The sequence below is a fragment of the Ranitomeya imitator genome, chromosome 2 (assembly GCF_032444005.1).
Source record: "Ranitomeya imitator isolate aRanImi1 chromosome 2, aRanImi1.pri, whole genome shotgun sequence".
Taxonomy (NCBI): domain Eukaryota; kingdom Metazoa; phylum Chordata; class Amphibia; order Anura; family Dendrobatidae; genus Ranitomeya; species Ranitomeya imitator.
Genome location: NC_091283.1, coordinates 493919467 through 493943342, shown reverse-complemented (window position 1 = coordinate 493943342; position 23876 = coordinate 493919467). Strand labels below are relative to the sequence as shown.

Below are 23876 nucleotides of genomic sequence, written 5' to 3'. Positions count from 1 at the left end.
ATTACACAGCTGCTGCTCCCCCTCCCCTGCCGACCCCTGGGTTGACTCGAGTATAAGCCGAGAGGGGGACTTTCAGCCTAAGAAAATGGCCTGAAATTCTCGGCTTATACTCGAGTATATACAGTAGTTAACTTTTGTGCTATTTAAAATGTTGCACAATGACAGTCTATGGACTAGAACTTGGCATCTCTGGTCTTCTGTTAATACAATTACAGCTTTTAACAATCACCTGATACCCACCCACGGGTAAAACTGGTCACTCCTTCATTCTGATAGTTTTGTAATGGAAAATATATTGTACTCAAACGGCACTGGTGGCACTGGTATGTTAACACTGAAAACTTTATAATAGAAATCAGCATGGGCTAAAAATCAAATTTCTTGATAAATATTGTTATTGCTTGATCCACAGATATACAGATACCATAATTTACTAATTTTCTACATAGTTATATTACTGGATTTATAAATTGTGAATGAAATGTGATAATATATTAATGTTTGTTCAATGTAGGGATGGTTTGCAGGCAGGAATCTTGCTGTGTCTCAGGTGACAACAAAATATTTCCTTTGGGTGGATGATGACTTCCTCTTCACAAATGACACTAAAATTGAAAAGTTTGTGGATGTGTTGGAGGCGACTGACCTGGATCTGGTAAGATGTTCAGGAAACTCTTCTAATGTATTCTCTTAATTGTTTCTTCTCTCAGATGATCCAAACTTACAAATATTTTTATCCCAACTCGAAGGACATCCAGAACTTTTTCTGGTGAAATTCTCCAAACTTTCAAAGGCACCACATTATTGTGTTTATTTGCATTGCATTTATCCTTCTTGTGGTCAGCTATGGAGGGACACTCTTTATGAATTCTTACCTAAAAAAAAATCTAGTCAGAATGCTGAAACTCAGGACTCGCATCATATGATTTGCAAGGCAACATGCAAAAAATAGGCTAGGTATTGGATCAAACCCCTCTCCTTTACCCAAAAACATATTTTTGTTGAACCACAAGATATATTGCTGATACCTCTAATACAACTAAGGTTCATATCTTCTGTCCTTAGCAGTCAATTGCATTTTAATAGGGATCACTGATTCTTTTGAAATGTAAAAAGGTTGTCCACTACTTTTACATCAGTTATCAGTGTTGGCGGCGGCTGCCGGCTGGAAATGTTCACTTGCCAAGCTGCTCTGTCTACTTGTAGTGGCCACTGCAGGGTGTTACACATCCGCCTTTTATTGGTTTGAGTAGGAGGCTAATGTGCAGCACCAAGCCCCAGCCACTACAAGTAGACGGTGCAGCTCGGCAAGTGAGTACTTCCTGCCGGTGGCCATTACCAACAACAGCTCATCAGCCGGGGTGCCAGTTGCTGGACTACAGCCGATCAGACATTGATAACTTATACTAAGGATAGGTCATCAATGTAAAAGTAGTGTACAATCTCTTTACCAAGTTTGGCAATAATTCATAGTGTATTGATTCCCCACAAATCAAAATTACTGCTAAGCCTTTAATTGCCCAGAAAAGATATGTAACACTCCAAAGGTCTCCTAGAACTACAGTATATTGAGCCATTGTTTGAGCTCTTTAATAGGAGTCTGTCAGCAGGATTTCCCTCCTCCCCAAACTATATGTATATATATATGTATACACATAATTGTCTAAGGGGGTACTTCCGTCTGTCTGTCTGTCCTTCTGTAACGGTTATTCGTTCGCTGATTGGTCTCGGCAGCTGCCTGTCATGGCTGCCGCAACCAATCAGCGATGCGCACAGTCCAGAACAAAATGGCCGCTCTTTAGTCCCCGCACTCACTGCCCGACGCCCGCATACACCCCTCCAGTCTGCCCTCACACAGGGTTAATGGCAGCGGTAACGGACCGCGGTGTAATACAGTCCGTTACCGCTGCTATTAACCCTGTGTGACCAAGTTTTTTACTATTGACGCAGCCTATGCAGCGTCAATAGTAAAAACATCGAATGTTAAAAATAATAAAAAAAATAAAAAATGATTATATACTCACCTACGCCGCCTTTCCTGCTCCACGCGATGCAACCGGCACGTTCCGGTCGCATGGATGGTCTGGCAGAAGGACCTGCCATGAGGTCATGTGACCGCGACGTCATCACAAGTCCTGTGCGCCTGTGCGCAGAGGACCTGCCGTGACGTCACGGTCATGTGACCGCGACACGGTCACGTGACCGTGATGTCAACACACCCTGAGACCGGAAGATGCCCCCTGCACCCCACACAGGCGACAGTGCTACAACGCGCCTGCGGAAGGTGAGTATATGTTTATTTTTAATTTTTTTAACCTGTGTCATACATGGCTGGGCAATATACTATATAGCTGGGCAATATACTACATGGGCTGTGCAATATGCTACGTTGCTCTGTGCTGTATACTAGGTCACTGGGCAATATACTATGTCACTGGGCAATATACTACGTAACTGGGTAATATACTACGTCACTGGGCAATATACTACATGGCTGAGCAATATACTACGTGGCTGGGCAATATATTACATTACTGGGCAATATACTACGTGGCTGGGCAATATACTACGTGGCTGGGCAATATACTACGTGGCTGGGCAATATATTACGTGACTGCAATATTCTACGTTGCTGGGCAATATACTATGTGGCTGGGCAATATACTACGTGGCTGGGCAATATACTACGTGGCTGGGCAATATATTACGTGACTGTGCAATATTCTACGTTGCTGGGCAATATACTATGTGGCTGGGCAATATACTACGTGGCTGGGCAATATACTACGTGGCTGGGCAATATACTACGTGGCTGGGCAATATACTACGTGGCTGGGCAATATACTACGTGGCTGGGCAATATACTACGTGGCTGGGCAATATACTACGTGGCTGGGCAATATACTACGTGGCTGGGCAATATACTACGTGGCTGGGCAATATACTACGTGGCTGGGCAATATACTATGTCGCTGGGCAATATACTACGTGGCTGGGCAATATATTACGTGACTGTGCAATATACTACGTCGCTGGGCAATATACTATGTGACTGGGCAATATACTACGTGGACATACATATTCTAGAATACCCGATGCGTTAGAATCAGGCAACCATCTAGTGTGTATATATATATATATATATATGAATCTTGAATATATATATATATATATATATATATATATATATATATATATATATATATATACATATACATATATATATATATGATCTCTTGAATCTTGAATATATATATATATATATATATATATATATATATATATATATATATATATATATATATATATATATATATATATATTTATTTATTCGGACTCCCATGACAGCACTACGAGAGAGGGGATCCGCCCTTCAGGAACAGGAAACCTATAGATACAAAAGGGCGGTACCTCTCCCCATGCATCAGTTGGTTTCCTGTTCCTGGAGGGACAGGATCCTACAGATTTCATCTCGTAAGGAGCCCAGGCTGGCCGGTCGAATCTGGTAGCGGGGGGGTCTCCTACCTCGACCGGTGCGGAAAGTCCTGGAGACGCCACGGTGGTCTAGGCTGGACTGCACGTCAGTGGCGTTGGCAGCAGGGAGCAGGGTCCGGAGGATTCCTTGTCTCCGGAAGCCGGCGTTGGTATGTTTCATTTCCCCCCCCTGGGTCAGGCGGCTGCGGTGAGGTGCGGTTGCGGCGTCGGAAGTGGAGCGCCGTCCGGAGCACTGCTGGGCATTCCCGGCGTCCTGCATCGCTCACTGAGCGTTTCCGGAACGCTGGGGCGCTGGGGGGTGGAGCCGGCAGGCGCTTCCGGTTTGCGGGTGGGCTGCGCATGCGCGGTCTTTTCCAAAATGGCGGCGCCCATGGTCCGGTCGCCGGTTCTTCTGTATTACCACCGCTAACATCCCAGCTACAGCCTGATCATCAGGAACCAATGGGGAACACGCCAGGTGGCCTGCTGACCGGAATACAGGGGATATAAGCAGGTGTTGGCGATAGAACCCTGCTTTTGGCCACAGTCTCATCATGGCAGATGATGGTGAGCAGCAGCCTCAGCTTCTGGATAAAGTGCGGCAGGAAGCCGTGGGAAAGGATATCAGAAGTGACCAGTCCAGCCGTAAAAGCTCGTCCAGGCAAGGATCTAGAGCTTCGACTGGCAAGGAGCCCCCTCGTGTTCCGGTACCTTTTTCTTTGGCGTACACTGGTAAGTGATCTACGTGAATGTTCACTCAGTGACGCGGGCCCCTTATACTTTGTCATTCTAGGGGAAGAGAAGTGCAAAGTCGAAACATAAGGAGTGTGCCCTATGTGAAGTCCCTTTACCAGATTCCTACCCTAAAAAATTGTGTGCCTCCTGTATGCATCAGACGGTGAGGTCTACAGGAGTGGAGGGGTTGAGTGACATCAGGCTAGATAGATGGTATCTCCCTTATTGTCCTCCCCTAGGTAGCGGAAGAATCTGCTTCTACGGCTAGTCTAAAGGAGATGATCCGTATGGAAGTTAAGGAATCCCTGCGGTCTTTGTCCCAGGCGGGAAGTTCAAAACAAAGAGCTTCGGTGATCTCAGATTCTTCGGAGGAAGATAAAGAGGAGGGTTCTTATGGCTCAATTCTCTCTTCCTCGTCATCAGAAGAGGACTCTGGCCGATTCTGTCTGCCTCTAGACCGGGTGGATAAACTAGTCAAGTCGGTCAGAGGTACGATGGGCCTAGAAGAGCCTAAGACTCAGCCTTCCCGTCAGGAGCTAATGTTCAGCGAGTATTCCTGCAGAGGGGGCTAGAGCTAAATCTATCCACAAGTACACTAAAAGTACAAGTCTCAGCCCTAGGGGCCCTATTTTCTTGTAACATTGCTGGTAATTATTGGGTATCAAGGTTCATCAAAGCAGCTAGTAGATCCAGACCTATACACAGGAATAGGTCAATGCCTTGGGATCTCAACCTAGTCCTCTCAGCCTTGTCTAAAGAACCGTTTGAGCCTTTACATTCAGCCTCACTTAAATTACTATCCCTCAAAACAGCATTTTTGGTGGCAATTACATCTGCTCGTAGGGTAGGAGACATACAGGCTCTTTCTAGGCTCTCCCCCTATACAGAGTTTCTACAGGACAGAGTAGTCCTCAGACCAGATCCAGCTTATTTACCTAAAGTGGCCTCAGATTTTCATAGATCTCAGGAGATAGTTCTACCATCATTTCTCCCTAATCCTTCTAATTCCAAAGAGGAGTTACTCCATACGTTAGATGTTAGGAGATGTCTCTTAGAATATATATCAGTCACTGATGCTTGGAAGAGAGAGGAGACGTTGTTTCTATCCTTCCAAGGTCCCAGGAAAGGTCTTAGAGTGTCAAAGTGCACGTTAGCAAAGTGGATTAGGGAGGCTATCTCTCTGGCTTATACTGCAGGTGGAGGTCCTGTTCCGCAGAATCTGAGGGCACATTCCACTCGGGCCATGGCTGCATCCTGGGCTGAGAGATCTGGAGTTTCCATCGACCAGATATGTAAGGCGGCTACGTGGTCATCCCCTTCCACCTTTTTCAAGCACTATAGGTTGGATTTGGGGTTCTCTTCTGATCTCACCTTCGGGTTAAGGGTGCTACAGGCTATAGTCCCTCCCTAAGGTAGTTTACATCTCTGTAATTCTCTCGTAGTGCTGTCATGGGAGTCCGAATAAAGCATTAAGCTACTTACTGGTAGCGGCATTTTTCGGAGGCCCATGACAGCACCCTTAGTTCCCTCCCTATTCACGTGGGGGTTGCACTTCCTATAATGTATATAATGAGATAGACACGTCTCTCGTGTGGTATATAGTTCATTATGATTGGTTATTTTGTACAGTAACTGTATATAATGTATATTTGTGTGCTACTAACCGCGGTAGTCCTCTCAGGCTCTAATATACAACTGATGCATGGGGAGAGGTACCGCACTTTTGTATCTGTAGGTTTCCTGTTCCTGAAGGGCGGATCCCCTCTCTCGTAGTGCTGTCATGGGCCTCCGAAAAATGCCGCTACCAGTAAGTAGCTTAATGCTATATATATACACACATATATACACATGTAGCTCTTTCATAAACAAATCCAGGAATACATTTACATGGCCAGGCAATTCCTCCATTACTAAGAAATCAGTATTTATATTTATATGAAAACGTAGCTGAATAACTACTTGTACAGCTGAAGCTTACATTGCCTTGTCCAGGGCTGCTTTATCCTGCTAGACATCCTCTACGTTGTGTGACTTCAGTCAAAGATTCCGTCAGACCAGCACGGGATGGCCATGCTGTGCCGGTACTAGAGCTGGAGTGACAGAAGCTTCATATCTACAAATAGTTCTTCAATCTCATGTGCATACCAATTCAAATGCTGATTTCTCAGTAACAGAAGAATGGACTAGCTATGTAAAGGTATTGCTGGACTTGTCTTTAAAAGAGCTACATGTGCATATAAGTAGTTTGGGGGTTGAAATCATTCTAACCGATTCCCTTTAATGCAAACACTGACTTAGAAATGTCAAAGTGATCTCTAAATAGAAACAAATCGTAACCCAGTAACAACTAACACCTCATTTACTTGCACAGTTCACTGACAGACTTTTAGTTTAGTATTTTTTTTTTCCATTAGAAAATGTTCCAAAAATTATCCCTCTGTCCATTTGTCATCAGGCAGACCATTCTGTGCAGAACACGGACTCAAACTGGCGGTGTCTCTGCTAGTGGTAGCATTATCCTGATGTGATGGAGATGAGCAATGTATTCCATTGTGACATTCACTTTCTCCCCACTAATATGTTTTCCAGAGGCAAAGGAGGCCAGATGGCAGCTGTATCTTATCACTTCTCAAGCACACAAAGTCTGGCAAGGCTGCTGACATTTATATTTCTCTCTCTCCCACGATCAGTTGAATCTCTGTATTAGGCGGAGGTCACACTTAACATATGAAAAATCGGTCCAAATCTCCCTGCCGATAGTCGCATAATTGTTCTCCGTATGGTCATCCGTGTGTAATGCGTTTGCAACGCGATGATACGATTTTCTCACACCCATGTATCCGTATGACATCCGTATGACATGCGTATGGCTTTACATTTCTCACTGCTTTTCCTCATTGAATTTAGCGGCTCAATGGACTAAAATGAGGAAAATGTGTGCATATTTCTCGCAAGTCACTCGCATGGTCCGTGTGGTGTCTGAGTTTTTCTTGCACCCATAGACTAGACTTGGCGAATCTCGGACGATATATGCGTACAATCGCAGCATGTTGTGATTTTACACGCATGTCGAATACACCTGCGAAAAAATACGGTGATGGGAACTGCCCCATAGATTAACACTGGTCCGAGTGCTATGCGATGTTTTCTCGCATAGCACTCGTCGTATTCTAAGTTAATGTGACCCCGTCCTTATTTCACAGACTACTACTTTTGTCTTATTCAGTGCTGCAGTTATTCAACACATTGTTGACTAGAGTATTTGTCCAATGTTTTAGGCCTTTCATTTTCTTTTCCTATCTCTGTTGCTAAGCTAGGATGTCTGACATGAGCTTTTCTCACTATTCTAAAATCACCCTAAGATGATTGCTTCATTCCCTGCCTGACTATAATGGTCACTCCTGGTTGCGTTATACCATATAATGTGATAGCTGCAATGTATTACAGGGAAAACAGCACGATTACACCTTAGGTCATGCCAGCTTTCTGTTACTGATGTCCCCCAGAGAAGAACAGTTATAAAAGCAATGATAATTAACCTTCGCAAATAAATAATCTTGGGGTTTTGTTGATTCAGAGGAAGCCAAAACCCCATGTCACAGATGCTAATTGCCCCTATTAGGGAAAAAATTCCTTCTTGACTCTAATTATAGCAATCAGTGTAGTTCTGTGAATTTACATCTAAATCCATTACCTGTAATAGTATATTTTTTTATAAAGGTATCCATGCCTTCCTTGAACCTGTTTTTTTAGATGCAGAGGATACACTCTTGTCATAGTTTTAGGTCTAGATGTAAAACGATAATTAAAATTACCGTATATACTTGAGTATAAGCCGACCCGAGTATAAGCCGACCCCCCTAATTTTGCCACAAAAAACTGGGAAAACTTAATGACTCGAGTATAAGCCCATGGTGGGAAATGCAGCAGCTACCGGTAAATGTCAAAAGTAAAAATAGATACCAATACAAGTAAAATTAATTAAACATCAGTAGGTTATGTGTTTTTGAATATCCATATTGAATCAGGAGCCCCATATAATGCTCCATAAAGTTTATGATGGACTTATAAGATGCTTCATATTAAAATATGCCCCATATAATCCTGCATAAAGGTTAATAATGGCCCCATAAGATGCTCCATAGACACATTTGCCTAATTTAATGCTGCACAAATGTTGATTATGGCCCCATAAGATGCTCCATAATGATATTTGCCCCTTATAGTGCTGCACAAATGTTATGGCCTCATACAGACACTTGCCCCATATAGTGCAGCACAAACTTTATGGCCCCATACAGACACTTGCCCCATATAGTGCTGCACAAACATTATGGCCCCATATAAACACTTGCCCCATATAGTGCTGCACAAACGTTATGGCCCCATACAGACACTTGCCCCATATAGTACGGCACAAACGTTATGGCCTCATACAGACACTTACCCCATATAGTGCTGCACAAACATTATGGCCCCATATAAACACTTGCATTTGCCCCTTATAGTGCTGCACAAATGTTATGGCCTCATACAGACACTTGCCCCATATAGTGCTGCACAAACTTTATGGCCCCATACAGACACTTGCCCCATATAGTGCTGCACAAACATTATGGCCCCATATAAACACTTGCCCCATATAGTGCTGGACAAACGTTATGGCCCCATACAGACACTTGCCCCATATAGTGCTGCACAAACATTATGGCCCCATAGATGCTCCATACAGACACTTGCCCCATATAGTGCTGCACAAAAATTATGGCCCCATAGATGCTCCATACAGACACTTGCCCCATATAGTGCTGCACAAACGTTATGACCCCATACAGACACTTGCCCCATATAGTGCTGCACAAACGTTATGGCCCCATACAGACACTTGCCCATATAGTGCTGCACAAACGTTTGTTATAGCCCCATAGATGCTCCATACAGACACTTTCCACATTTGCTGTTGTTGCAATAAAAAAAATAATAAATCACATACTCACCTCTCCGTTGCTCAGGCCCCCGGCACTTTCAATATTCACCTGCTCCTCATTCCGGCGCCGCTCCATTTTCAGTGTCTTCTGCACTGACATTTAGGCAGAGGGCGCGCACTAACAACGTCATCGCGCCCTCTGACCTGAGCGTCACTGCAGAAGACGCTGAAGACGGAGCGGCGCCGGAACGAGGAGCAAGTGAATATCGCGCAGTGCTCCCCCTCCCTGTATACTCACCTGGTCCTGGCGCTGTGCAGTCCCTGCTTCCCCGACGCTGCTGCTTCTTCCTGTACTGAGCGGTCACAGTTACCGCTCATTACAGTAATGAATATGCGGCTCCACTCCTATGGGAGGTGGAGCTGCATATTTATTATTGTAATGAGCGGTACCATGTGACCGCTCACTACAGGAGCAAGCTGGGGTGCCGGAGAAGCCAGGGACCTGCAGGGACCGAGCCAGGAGCAGGTGAGTATAATTAGACAGCCCCTGCCAACCCCTGGGTATGACTAGAGTATAAGCTGAGAGGGGGACTTTCAGCCCAAAAAAGTGGGCTGAAAATCTCAGCTTATACTCAAGTATATACGGTATCTCTTTACTGTCTGCTCATATATCCTTCAGCTCTAATGAGATTGTCCTTAAGGCCACATGCACATGTTGAGTATTAGGTGAGGTTTTTACTTCAGTATTTGTAAGCCAAATCCAAGAGAGGAACAATCAGATTAAATGTATCATAGAAACACGTCACCACGTCTGTATTTTTCACCCACTCCTGATTTTGGCTTACAAATACTGATGTAAAAATTCACCAAATACTCTACATGTGTACATGGCCTAAGCCTTATTTTGTTTCAAACAGAATAACTCTTAAGTTGGGTAACCAGTCTTGGTATTGCAGTCCACCTATTCTCTTAATAACCTTGGACACTCCTAGCTGAATTAGAGCAGGTGCAAACATGTCCATCTACACGGGAGCCCAAAGATGAACAAGTTTTCCAAGTGTGGCCATATACCCGGCCCTTGTTAATTTATGTTTTAACATTTTACATATATCAGAATTTTGTGTATAATGTGTTGCATTTACTGATGTCCTTGTGGGCTTTTGTTTTATACAGGTAGGAGGTAATGTTGCAGGAAACCATTTTAGTTTCAAGCTCACGCTGGAGGATGGTGGAGAAGATGGCGATTGCTTACATTGGACACCAGGAGGTTACCATACCATCCCAGGCTTCCCTAACTGCATCTTGGCTGGTGGGGTTGTCAACTTCTTTCTGGCCCATACTGACCGAATTCTAGGTGTTGGATTTGACCCCAAATATAGCCGAGTAGCACATACTGGTAATTATTGCAATCTGTCTACAATCATGTATTACTTTAAGTACTATAAGACCCATAAGATGAGCTGTAGTATCCTGATTCCTGCACCAACCTAATTGCTATAGGCTTGCCTATAATTTTAGTCCCTTTCAGCCCTGGTGACTGAGGTGGTGCAAAATCTCTATGCCACAAAAAAGAATGCTAATAATATTAAAGTCACATGGCAAGTGGTAGCCGGTTACTTATTTTGCTCCTTGTCTCCCTATTATACTTCTCCTTACAACCAAATTCATCGTAGAGTCTTTTTTTCTGTACAATGGCACTGCCATTTCAGTGAACATCCAAGAAGTGCTTGCTTTGTGCACAGAAGAGGGAAGGACATTATTGTAAAAATGACAGCTTTCTTTTCTTTTTTTCAGCCTCTAATATTGGGTAAATACGGTAATCTAATAGAAATATTTCCTTTAACCCCTTTACCCCCAAGGGTGGTTTGCACGTTAATGACCAGGCCAATTTTTACAATTCTGACCACTGTCCCTTTATGAGGTTATAACTCCGAAACGCTTCAACGGATCCTGGTGATTCTGACATTGTTTTCTCGTGACATATTGTACTTCATGATAGTGGTAAAATTTCTTTGATAGTACCTGCGTTTATTTGTGAAAAAAACGGAAATTTGGCGAAAATTTTGAAAATTTCGCAATTTTCAAACTTTGAATTTTTATGCAATTAAATCACAGAGATATGTCACACAAAATACTTAATAAGTAACATTTCCCACATGTCTCCTTTACATCAGCATAATTTTGGAACCAATTTTTTTTTTTGTTAGGGAGTTATAAGGGTTAAAAGTTGACCAGCAATTTCTCATTTTTACAACACCATTTTTTTTTAGGGACCACGTCTCATTTGAAGTCATTTTGAGGGGTCTATATGATAGAAAATGCCCAAGTGTGACACCATTCTAAAAACTGCACCCCTCAAGGTGCTCAAAACCACATTCAAGAAGTTTATTAACCCTTCAGGTGTTTAATAGGAATTTTTGGAATGTTTAAATAAAAATGAACATTTAACTTTTTTACACAAAAAATTTACTTCAGCTCCAATTTGTTTTATTTTACCAAGGGTAACAGGAGAAATTGGACCCAAAAAGTTGTTGTCCAATTTGTCCTGAGTACGCTGATACCCCATATGTGGCAGTAAACCACTGTTTGGGCGCATGGGAGAGCTCGGAAGGGAAGGAGCGCTATTTGACTTTTCAATGCAAAATTGACAGGAATTGAGATGGGACGCCATGTTGCGTTTGGAGAGCCACTGATGTGCCTAAACATTGAAACCCCCCACAAGTGACACCATTTTGGAAAGTAGACCCCCTAAGGAACTTATCTAGAGGTGTGGTGAGCACTTTGACCCACCAAGTGCTTCACAGAAGTTTATAATGCAGAACCGTAAAAATAAAAAATCATATTTTTTCACAAAAATTATATTTTTGCCCCCAATTTTTTATTTTTCCAAGGGTAAGAGAAGAAATTGGACCTCAAAAGTTGTTGTCCAATTTGTCCCGAGTACGCTGATACCCCATATGTGGCAGTAAACCACTGTTTGGGCGCATGGGAGAGCTCGGAAGGGAAGGAGCGCCGTTTGACTTTTCAATGCAAAATTGACAGGAATTGAGATGGGACGCCATGTTGCGTTTGGAGAGCCACTGATGTGCCTAAACATTGAAACCCCCCACAAGTGACACCATTTTGGAAAGTAGACCCCCTAAGGAACTTATCTAGAGGTGTGGTGAGCACTTTGACCCACCAAGTGCTTCACAGAAGTTTATAATGCAGAACCGTAAAAATAAAAAATCATATTTTTTCACAAAAATTATATTTTTGCCCCCAATATTTTATTTTTCCAAGGGTAAGAGAAGAAATTGGACCTCAAAAGTTGTTGTCCAATTTGTCCCGAGTACGCTGATACCCCATATGTGGCAGTAAACCACTGTTTGGGCGCATGGGAGAGCTCGGAAGGGAAGGAGCGCCGTTTGACTTTTCAATGCAAAATTGACAGGAATTGAGATGGGACGCCATGTTGCGTTTGGAGAGCCACTGATGTGCCTAAACATTGAAACCCCCCACAAGTGACACCATTTTGGAAAGTAGACCCCCTAAGGAACTTATCTGGATGTGTGGTGAGCACTTTGACCCACCAAGGGCTTCACAGAAGTTTATAATGCAGAGCCATAAAAATAAAACAAAATTTTTTTCCCACAAAAATTATTTTTTAGCCCCCAGTTTTGTATTTTCCCTAGGGTAAGAGGAGAAATTGGACCACAAAAGTTGTTGTCCAATTTGTCCTGAGTACGCTGATACCCCATATGTGGGGGGGAACCACCGTTTGGGCGCATGGGAGGGTTCGGAAGGGAAGGAGCGCCATTTGGAATGCAGACTTAGATGGAATGGTCTGCAGGCGTCACATTGCGTTTGCAGAGCCCCTAATGTACCTAAACAGTAGAAACCCCCCACAAGTGACACCATTTTGGAAAGTAGACCCCCTAAGGAACTCATCTTGATGTGTTGTGAGAGCTTTGAACCCCCAAGTATTTCACTACAGTTTATAACGCAGAGCCATGCAAATAAAAAATATTTTTTTTTCCACAAAAATTATATTTTAGCCCCCAGTTTTGTATTTTTCCAAGGTTAGCAGGAGAAATTGGACCCTAAATGTTGTTGTCCAATTTGTCCTGAGTACGCTGATACCCGATATGTGGGGGGGAACCACCGTTTGGGCGCATGGGAGGGCTCGGAAGGGAAGGAGCATCATTTGGAATGCAGACTTAGATGGATTGGTCTGCAGGCGTCACATTGCGTTTGCAGAGCCCCTAATGTACCTAAACAGTAGAAACCCCCCACAAGTGACCCCATATTGGAAACTAGACCCCTCAATGAACTTATCTAGATGTGTTGTGAGAACTTTGAACCCCCAAGTGTTTCACTACAGTTTATAACGCAGAGCCGTGAAAATAAAAAATCTTTTTGTTTTCCCACAAAAATTATTTTTTAGCCCCCAGTTTTGTATTTTCCCAAGGGTAACAGGAGAAATTGGTCCACAAAAGTTGTTGTCCAATTTGTCCTGAGTACGCTGATACCCCATATGTTGGGGTAAACCCCTGTTTGGGCACACAGGAGAGCTCGGAAGGGAAGGAGCACTGTTTTACTTTTTCAACGCAGAATTGGCTGGAATTGAGATCGGACGCCATGTCGTGTTTGGAGAGCCCCTGATGTGCCGAAACAGTGGAAACCCCCCAATTATAACTGAAACCCTAATCTAAACACACCCCTAACCCTAATTCCAACGGTAACCCTAACCACACCTCTAACCCTGACACACCCCTAACCCTAATCCCAACCCTATTCCCAACTGTAAATGTAATCTAAACCCTAACCCTAACTTTAGCCCCAACCCTAACTGTAGCCCCAACCCTAACCCTAACCCTAATCCTAGCCCTAACCCTAGCCCTAACCCTAACCCTAGCCCTAACCCTAGCCCTAACCCTAGCCCTAACCCTAGCCCTAACCCTAGCCCTAGCCCTAACCCTAGCCCTAACCCTAGCCCTAACCCTAGCCCTAACCCTAGCCCTAACCCTAACCCTAACCCTAGCCCTAACCCTAGCCCTAACCCTAGCCCTAGCCCTAACCCTAGCCCTAACCCTAGCCCTAATGGGAAAATGGAAATAAATACATTTTTTTTTATTTTTCCCTAACTAAGGGGGTGATGAAGGGGGGTTTGATTTACTTTTATAGCGAGTTTTTTAGCGGATTTTTATGATTGGCAGCCGTCACACACTGAAAGACCCTTTTTATTGCAAAAAATATTTTTTGCAATACCACATTTTGAGAGCTATAATTTTTCCATATTTTGGTCCACAGAGTCATGTGAGGTCTTGTTTTTTGCGGGACGAGTTGACGTTTTTATTGAAAACATTTTTGGGCACGTGACATTTTTTTATCGCTTTTTATTCCGATTTTTGTGAGGAAGAATGACCAAAAGCCAGCTATTCATGAATTTCTATTGGGGGAGGCGTTTATACCGTTCCGCGTTTGGTAAAATTGATAAATCAGTTTTATTCTTCGGGTCAGTACGATTACAGCGATACCTCATTTATATCATTTTTTTATGGTTTGGTGCTTTTATACGATAAAAACTATTTTACAGAAAAAATAATTATTTTTGCATCGCTTTATTCTCAGGACTATAACTTTTTTATTTTTTTGCTGATGATGCTGTATGGTGGCTCTTTTTTTGCGGGACAATATGACGCTTTCAGCGGTACCATGGTTATTTATATCTGTCCTTTTGATCGCGTGTTATTCCACTTTTTGTTCGGCGGTATGATAATAAAGCGTTGTTTTTTGCCTCGTTTTTTTTTTTTTTTTCTTACGGTGTTTACTGAAGGGGTTAACTAGTGGGCCAGTTTTATAGGTCGGGCCGTTACGGACGCGGCGATACTAAATATGTGTACTTTTATTGGTTTTTTTTTTTTATTTAGATGAAGAAATGTATTTATGGGAATAATATTTTTTTTTTTTTTTCATTATTTTGGAATATTTTTTTTTATTTTTTTTACACATTTGGAAATTTTTTTTTTTACTTTTTTACTTTGTCCCAGGGGGGGACATCACAGATCAGTGATCTGACAGTTTGCACAGCACTCTGTCAGATCACTGATCTGATAGGAGTGCAGGCTGCTTCACAGTGCCTGCTCTGAGCAGGCTCTGTGAAGCCACCTCCCTCCCTGCAGGACCCGGATCCGCGGCCATCTTGGATCCGGGGCTCGAGCAGGGAGGGAGGTGAGGAGACCCTCGCAGCAACGCGATCACATCGCGTTGCTGCGGGGGGCTCAGGGAAGCCCGCAGGGAGCCCCCTCCCTGCGCGGTGCTTCCCTGTACCGCCGGCACATCGCGATCATCTTTGATCGCGGTGTGCCAGGGGTTAATGTGCCGGGGGCGGTCCGTGACCGCTCCTGGCACATAGTGCCGGATGTCAGCTGCGATAAGCAGCTGACACCCGGCCGCGATCGGCCGCGCTCCCCCCGTGAGCGCGGCCGATCGGCTATGACGTACTATCCCGTCCAGGGTCAGATAAGCCCAGGGCACCTCGACGGGATAGTACGTCTAAGGTCACAGAGGGGTTAAAAGGAACCTGTCAGCAGGATTGTGCACAGTGACCAACAGACAGTGTCAGGTCGGCGCTGTTATACTGATTAAAATGATACCTTGGTTGATGAAATCAGTGTTGTGGTTGTTGTTTAATCTTTATTTTCAGTTTTAAGTTAAGGTACCGTCACACTTAGCAACGCTGCAGCGATACCGACAACGATCCGGATCGCTGCAGCGTCGCTGTTGGGTCGCTGGAGAGCTGTCACACAGACAGCTCTCCAGCGACCAACGATCCCGAGGTCCCCGGTAACCAGGGTAAACATCAGGTAACTAAGCGCAGGGCCGCGCTTAGTAACCTGATGTTTACCCTGGTTACCATCCTAAAAGTAAAAAAACAAACGCTACATACTTACCTTCCGCTGTCTGTCCTCGGCGCTCTGCTTCTCTGGTCTGGCTGTGAGCGCCGGGCAGCCGGAAAGCAGAGCGGTGACGTCACCGCTCTGCTTTCCGGCCGCTGTGCTCACAGCCAGACCAGAGAAGCAGAGCGCCGAGGACAGACAGCGGAAGGTAAGTATGTAGCGTTTGTTTTTTTTACTTTAACGATAGTAACCAGGGTAAACATCGGGTTACTAAGCGCGGCCCTGCGCTTAGTTACCCGATGTTTTCCCTGGTTACCAGCGAAGACATCGCTGAATCGGTGTCACACACGCCGATTCAGCGATGTCTACGGGGAGTCCAGCGACCAAATAAAGTTCTGGACTTTCTTCCCCGACCAGCGACAGCACAGCAGGGGCCTGATCGCTGCTGCCTGTCACACTGGACGATATCGCTAGTGAGGACGCTGCAACGTCACGGATCGCTAGCGATATCGTCTAGTGTGACGGTACCTTTAATGATATGCTCATGCTTCAGGGTGGCCTGTGGGAGGTCTTCATGTGGTGCTATGCTTAGGTATTCATCAGTATAGCTTGTGAAAGGTCACTGATCCCTCAGTGATCTGCCCCCTATTTTACATAATGATTATTATATAGTTTTAAACAAAATCACCTTTTGCAGGCAGGCAGCGGAACCTGCGCTGCAGCTTGATCGTCGTTATGTGTATTTAATTATTTTTTGTTATGATATACATAAATTAAAAAAAAAAAATCAGTCTGAAAATGGTGCCAGCTGTGATTCAAAAGCTACTGCTGCGCAGGGCCGGCTGAGCCATCTCACTATAGAAAAAATTGCCTCCTCCAAAATGGCGCCGTCTGCGGAGTAGCATATATCGGATTGCCAATAGCTGCTACTGCTCAGGTGCATCCAGTGCCATTTTCAGACTGTTTCTATTTTTTTTCTAATTTATGTATGCCATTTAAAAAAAAATAATAATAATTAACCCCTTCATGACCCAGCCTATTTTGACCTTAATGACCTGGCTGTTTTTTGCAATTTTGACCAGTGTCCCTTTGAGGTAATAACTCGGGAACGCTTCAACGGATCCTAGCGGTTCTGAGATTGTTTTTTCGTGACATATTGGGCTTCATGTTAGTGGTAAATTTAGGTCAATAAATTCTGCGTTTATTTGTGATAAAAATGGAAATTTGGCGAAAATTTTGAAAATTTCGCAATTTTCACATTTTGAATTTTTATTCTGTTAAACCAGAGAGTTATATGACACAAAATAGTTAATAAATAACATTTCCCACATGTCTACTTTACATCAGCACAATTTTAGAAACAAAATTTTTTTTTTTGCTAGGAAGTTATAAGGGTTAAAATTTGACCAGCGATTTCTCATTTTTACAACGAAATTTACAAAACCATTTTTTTTAGGGACCACCTCACATTTGAAGTCCGTTTGAGGGGTCTATATGGCTGAAAATACCCAAAAGTGACACCATTCTAAAAACTGCACCCCCCAAGGTGCACAAAACCACATTCAAGAAGTTTATTAACCCTTCAAGTGCTTCACAGCAGCAGAAGCAACATGGAAGGAAAAAATGAACATTTAACTTTTTAGTCACAAAAATTATATTTTAGCAACAATTTTTTTATTTTCCCAATGGTAAAAGGAGAAACTGAACCACGAAAGTTGTTGTCCAATTTGTCCTGAGTACGATGATACCTCACATGTGGGGGTAAACCACTGTTTGGGCGCACGGCAGGGCTTGGAAGGGAAGGAGCGCCATTTGACTTTTTGAATGAAAAATTGGCTGCACTCTTTAGCGGACACCATGTCGCGTTTGGAGAGCCCCTGTGTGCCTAAAAATTGAAGCTCTCCCACAAGTGACCCCATTTTGGAAACTAGACGCCCCAAGGAACTTATCTAGATGCATAGTGAGCACTTTAAACCCCCAGGTGCTTCACAAATTGATCCGTAAAAATGAAAAAGTACTTTTTTCACAAAAAAATTATTTTAACCTCAATTTTTTCATTTTCACATGGGCAACAGGATAAAATGGATCCTAAAATTTGTTGGGCAATTTCTCCTGAGTACGCTGATACCTCATATGTGGGGGTAAACCACTGTTTGGGCACATGGCAGGGCTTGGAAGGGAAGGCGCGCCATTTGACTTTTTGAATGGAAAATTAGCTCCAATTGTTAGCGGACACCATGTCGCGTTTGGAGAGCCCCTGTGTGCCTAAACATTGGAGCTCCCCCACAAGTGACCCCATTTTGGAAACTAGACCCCCCAAGGAACTTATATAGATGCCTAGTGAGCACTTTAAACCCCCAGGTGCTTCACAGAAGTTTATAACGCAGAGCCATGAAAATAAAAAATAATTTTTCATTCCTCAAAAATTATTTTTTAACCTGGAATTTCCTATTTTGCAAAGGGTAATAGGAGAAATTGGACCCCAAATGTTGTTGTCCAGTTTGTCCTGAGTACGCTGATACCCCATATGTGGGGGTAAACCACTGATTGGGCGCACGGCAGGGCTCGGAAGGGAAGGCACGCCATTTGGCTTTATAAATGGAAAATTAGCTCCAATCATTAGCGGACACCATGTCACGTTTGGAGAGCCCCTGTGTGCCTAAACATTGGAGATCCCCCACAAATGACCCCATTTTGGAAACTAGACCCCCAAAGGAACTAATCTAGATGTGTGGTGAGCACTTTGAACCCCCAACTGCTTCACAGAAGTTTATAACGCAGAGCAGTGAAAATGAAAAAAAAAATTTCTTTTCTCAAAAATGATTTTTTAGCCCGCAATTTTTTATTTTCCCAAGGGTAACAGGAGAAATTTGACCCCAAAAGTTGTTGTCCAGTTTCTCCTGAGTACGCTGATACCCCATATGTGGGGGTAAACCACTGTTTGGGCACATGCCGGGACTCAGAAGTGAAGTAGTGACGTTTTGAAATGCAGACTTTGATGGAATGGTCTGCGGGCGTCACGTTGCGTTTGCAGAGCCCCTGGTGTGCCTAAACAGTAGAAACCCCCCACAAGTGACCCCTTTTTGGAAACTAGACCCCCCAAGGAACTTATCTAGATATGTGGTGAGAACTTTGAACCCCCAAGTGCTTCACAGACGTTTACAACGCAGAGCCGTGAAAATAAAAAAAATCATTTTTCTTTCCTCAAAAATGATGTTTTAGCAAGCAATTTTTTATTTTCACAAGGGTAACAGGAGAAATTAGACCCCAGTAATTGTTGCGCAGTTTGTCCGGAGTATGCTGGTACCCCATATGTGGGGGTAAACCACTGTTTGGGCACACGTCGGGGCTCGGAAGTGAGGGAGCACCATTTGACTTTTTGAATACAAGATTGGCTGGAATCAATGGTGGCGCCATGTTGTGTTTGGAGACACCTGATGTGCCTAAACAGTGGAAACCCCTCAATGCTACCTCCAACACTAACCCCAACACACCCCTAACCCTAATCCCAACTGCAGCCATAACCCTAATCACAACCCTAACCACAACCCTAATTCCAACCCTAACCCTAAGGCTATGTGCCCACGTTGCGGATTCGTGTGAGATTTTTCCACACTATTTTTGAAAAATCCGTGGGTAAAAGGCACTGTGTTTTACCTGCGGATTTACCGCGGATTTCCAGTATTTTTTGTGCGGATTTCACCTGTGGATTCCTATTGAGGAACAGGTGTAAAACGCTGCGGAATCCACACAAAGAATTGACATGCTGCGGAAAATACAATACAGCGTTCCCGCGCGGTATTTTCCGCACCATGGGCACAGCGGATTTGGTTTTCCATAGGTTTACATGGTACTGTAAAGCTGATGGAAAACTGCTACGAATCCGCAGCGGCCAATCCGCTGCGGATCCGTAGCCAAATCCGCACCGTGTGCACATAGCCTAATTCTAAAGGTATGTGCACACGATGCGGAAAACGCTGCAGTTTCCCATGAGTTTACAGTTCAATGTAAACCTATGGGAAACAAAAATCGCTGTACACATGCTGCAGAAAAACTGCACGGAAACGCAGCGGTTTACATTCCGCAGCATGTCAATTCTTTCTGCGGATTCCGCAGCGGTTTTACAACTGCTCCAATAGAAAATTGCAGTTGTAAAACCGCAGTGAAATGCGCAGAAAAACCGCGGTAAATCCGCCATATATCCGCAGAGGTTTAGCACTGTGAATTTATCAAATCCACTGCGGAAAAATCCGCAGAGGACCAGAATACGTGTGCACATACCGAAACCCTAACCCTAACCCTATTCTAACCTTAGTGGAAAAAAAAAATTATTTATTTTATTATTGTCCCTACCTATGGGGGTGACAAAGGGGTGGGGGGGGGGGGATTCATTTACTGTTTTTTTTATTTTGATCACTGTGATAGGTTATATCTCAGTGATCAAAATGCACTTTGGAACGAATCTGCCGGCCGGCAGATTCGGCGGGCGCACTGTGCATGCGCCCGCCATTTTGGAAGATGGCGGCACCCATGGAGAAGACGGTAAGTATGATGGGGTGGGGGGAGCACGGGGGGTGGATCGGAGCATGGGGGGGTGGACCGGAATGCGGGGGGGGGTGGATCGGAGCACGGGGTGTGGATCGGAGCACGGGGGTGGATCGGAGTACGGCGGGTGGATCGGAGCACGGGGGGTGGAGCGGAGTGCAGGGGGTTGGAGCGGAGCACGGGGGGGGTGGGATTGGAGCACGGGGGGGAGCGGAGCACAGGACGGAGGGGAGCCGGAGCAGTGTACCGGACAGATCGGTGGCTTGGGGGGACGATCGGTGGGGTGGGGTGGGGGCAGACCAGTGTTTCCAGCCATGGCCGATGATATTGCAGCATCGGCCATGGCTGGAATGTAATATTTCACCAGTTTTAATAGGTGAAATATTACAAATCGCTCTGATTGGCAGTTTCACTTTCAACAGCCAATAAGAGCGATCGTAGCCACAGAGGGGTGAAGCCACCCCCTCGGGCTGTACTACCACTCCCCCTGTCCCTGCAGATCGAGTTAACCCTTTCACCCGATCTGCAGGGACGCGATCATTCTGTGACACAGCATATGCGTCACAGGTCGGATTGGCACCGACTTTCATGACGCATACGCTGTGTCACAGGTCGGGAAGGGGTTAAATACACATTATAGACGCAATCATGCTGCAGGGCAGGCACCGCCACCTGCCTGCAGAAGGTGATAATTTTTTTAAATATCAATATACCTAATTTGGACGTGTCCGTGTGTCTGTGCACAATGAGTCATCCACAGTTGAGCGTAACCATGGATACCTAAGGAGAGGAGCTCTCCCTGGTGGCGAGTTAAGGCATAAGCCTTTTTTGAATGTTAGCCTGTGAGGCAACATTGTAAAGATGGATCAAATTGAGCGCGCTGCTGCACGTAGAGAAGCGAATCACATACGGATGTGTAACCTGCGTCTTAATGAAACAGAAGATGAACGAAATTGTCGAAGAACTTCTGATGCAGCCCGACAGAGGGCAGTCAAAGCAAGAGAAACAAATGAAGTAACTGAATCACGTACAGCATCTAATGCTGCACGACAGCAAGCAACACGCAATGCACAAAGTGATACACATATGTAACAAAAAAGCAAAAAAAAAGAACAAGATGGAATATGTGTCCAAAATGCAAGAGCCACCCAGACGAGGAACGCGAGAAATCGACAATAGATGGGTAGTTCCATACAACCCCTATTTATTACTCAAGTACAATTGCCATATCAATGTTGAGATATGTGCTTCAATAAAAAGTGTTAAATATCTTTTCAAATATGTATACAAAGGACATGACTGTGCCAATATCAAGTTTGATACATCAAACTGGAATGAACCAGCCATGTACCTAGATTCTCAGTATATAAGCGTCCCTGCGGGCATGTGGAGAATCAGAAAAAATAAAATGCATGATTCTTCACATCAGTATTTGTACAGTGAAATCCCTGAACACTATGTCTGGGATAGAAAAGCTGCACTAAAAGGATGGAAAAAACGGCGGGCTCTATTTGGGAAAACAATTGCCCGAATGCATACAGTCTCTTTAACAGATGGTGACTTGTATTACCTAAAGGTACCTTCACATTTAGCGACGCTGCAGCGATCTAGACAACTATCCCGATCGCTGCAGCGTCGCTGTGTGGTCGTTGGAGAGCTGTCACACAGACAGCTCTCCAGCGACCAACTATGCGAAGTCCCTTGGTAACCAGGGTAAACATCGGGTTACTAAGCGCAGGGCCGCGCTTAGTAACCCGATGTTTACCCTGGTTACCAGCGTAAACATAAAAAAAACCAAACACTACATACTTACATTCCGGTGTCTGTCCCCCGGCGCTGTGCTTTCCTGCACTGACTGAGCGCCGGCTGGCCATAATGCACAGCGGTGACATCACCGCTGTGCTTTACGGCGGCCGGCGCTCACACAGTGCAGGGAAGCAGAACACCGGGGGACAGACACCGGAATGTAAGTATGTAGTGTTTGGGGTTTTTTTTACGTTTACGTTGGTAACCAGGGTAAACATCTGGTTACTAAGCGTGGCCCTGCGCTTCGTAACCCAATGTTTACCCTGGTTACCAGTGAAAACATCGCTGAATCGGCGTCACACACGCCGATTCAGTGATGTCTGCGGGAGATCCAGCGACGAAATAAAGTGCTGGACTTTCTGCTCCGACCAACGATGTCACAGGAGGATCCAGATAGCTGCTGCGTGTCGAACACAACGATATCGCTAGCCAGGACGCTGCAACGTCACGGATCGCTAGCGATATCGTTGTGAAGTTGGTCAGTGTGAAGGTACCTTAGACTCCTTTTATTTCACTTAGGAGGAGCAAAGTCTTATGCTAACTTAAGGATTGTCAATGGAGTCGTACATGACACGTATAAAAATGCATGCATTGATCTTCATCTTTTGGAAGACAATTCCCAATGGGAAGACCTTAAACGGATGCAATCGCTTTCCAAATGCCCTACCAACTTCACAAATTATTTGATAGAATTTGTGCATATGGGGAACCAGCTAAACCATTGGCATTATGGCAAACATATAAAACTGAATTTATGGAGGATTACACCAGGCAGTATACTCCAGAAATTGCTGAGCAACTGGCTCTTCGTGATATTAATGAAGTGCTCTTAAGCAATAAAAGGTCCTGTGCTGACTATGGATTACCAACTCCAGTAAATATTCCAGATGAAATACTGGACCAACTGAATTATGTTGTAATAAAGCAGGAGGCTGAGCAATTGAAAGCTATGCTTAATGAAGCTCAGAAATCCGCTTTCGATGCAATTATGCAAGCAGTCAATGCTGCATCGCAGCTAGACGACACTAGCTCACACTGTTTTTTTTCTGGACGGCCTAGGAGGCAGTGGGAGGACATTTTTGTACAACTGCTTACACAAGACACTACAAGCAGAAAATAAGTCTATTTGCGCAGTAGCCTCCACTGGATTGGCGACTACATTACTACAAAACAGTAGCACCTACCATTCCAAGTTTGGCCTTGGAATTACAACAAATGAGACCACAGTGTCAAAAATTAAGCCAACCTCACTTCAAGCAAAGGAGCTTAGGGAGTCATCTGTCGTTATTTGGGAGGAAGTAAGAATGACTCCCTGTTTTAATATGAACACTGTGGAAAATTTGTTCCAAGATATATGTGGGAAAAAAGACCATTTGGTGAAAAAGTTTTCATAAACGGTGGTGACTTTCGTCAAACCCTACAAATAGTGGAAGGTGGAAAAAGATCCCAAATTGTCCAGTCCACCATTAAATGCTCAAAATCCTGGAATCCGTTTTCACGGTTCCAGT

The 23876-nt window shown here is 44.3% G+C and overlaps 1 protein-coding gene across 1 annotated transcript in view; it reads left to right on the top strand.

The window, feature by feature from the left end:
• The window catches only part of B4GALNT2 (beta-1,4-N-acetyl-galactosaminyltransferase 2 (SID blood group)), a 320444-nt gene that overhangs the window by 260544 nt on the left and 36024 nt on the right, over window positions 1–23876 (top strand). The window contains exons 8-9 of the mRNA XM_069751512.1: window positions 515–655; window positions 10310–10532. Of these exons, the coding sequence (XP_069607613.1) occupies window positions 515–655; window positions 10310–10532 (364 nt within the window). The remainder of the gene's footprint in view (window positions 1–514; window positions 656–10309; window positions 10533–23876) is intronic.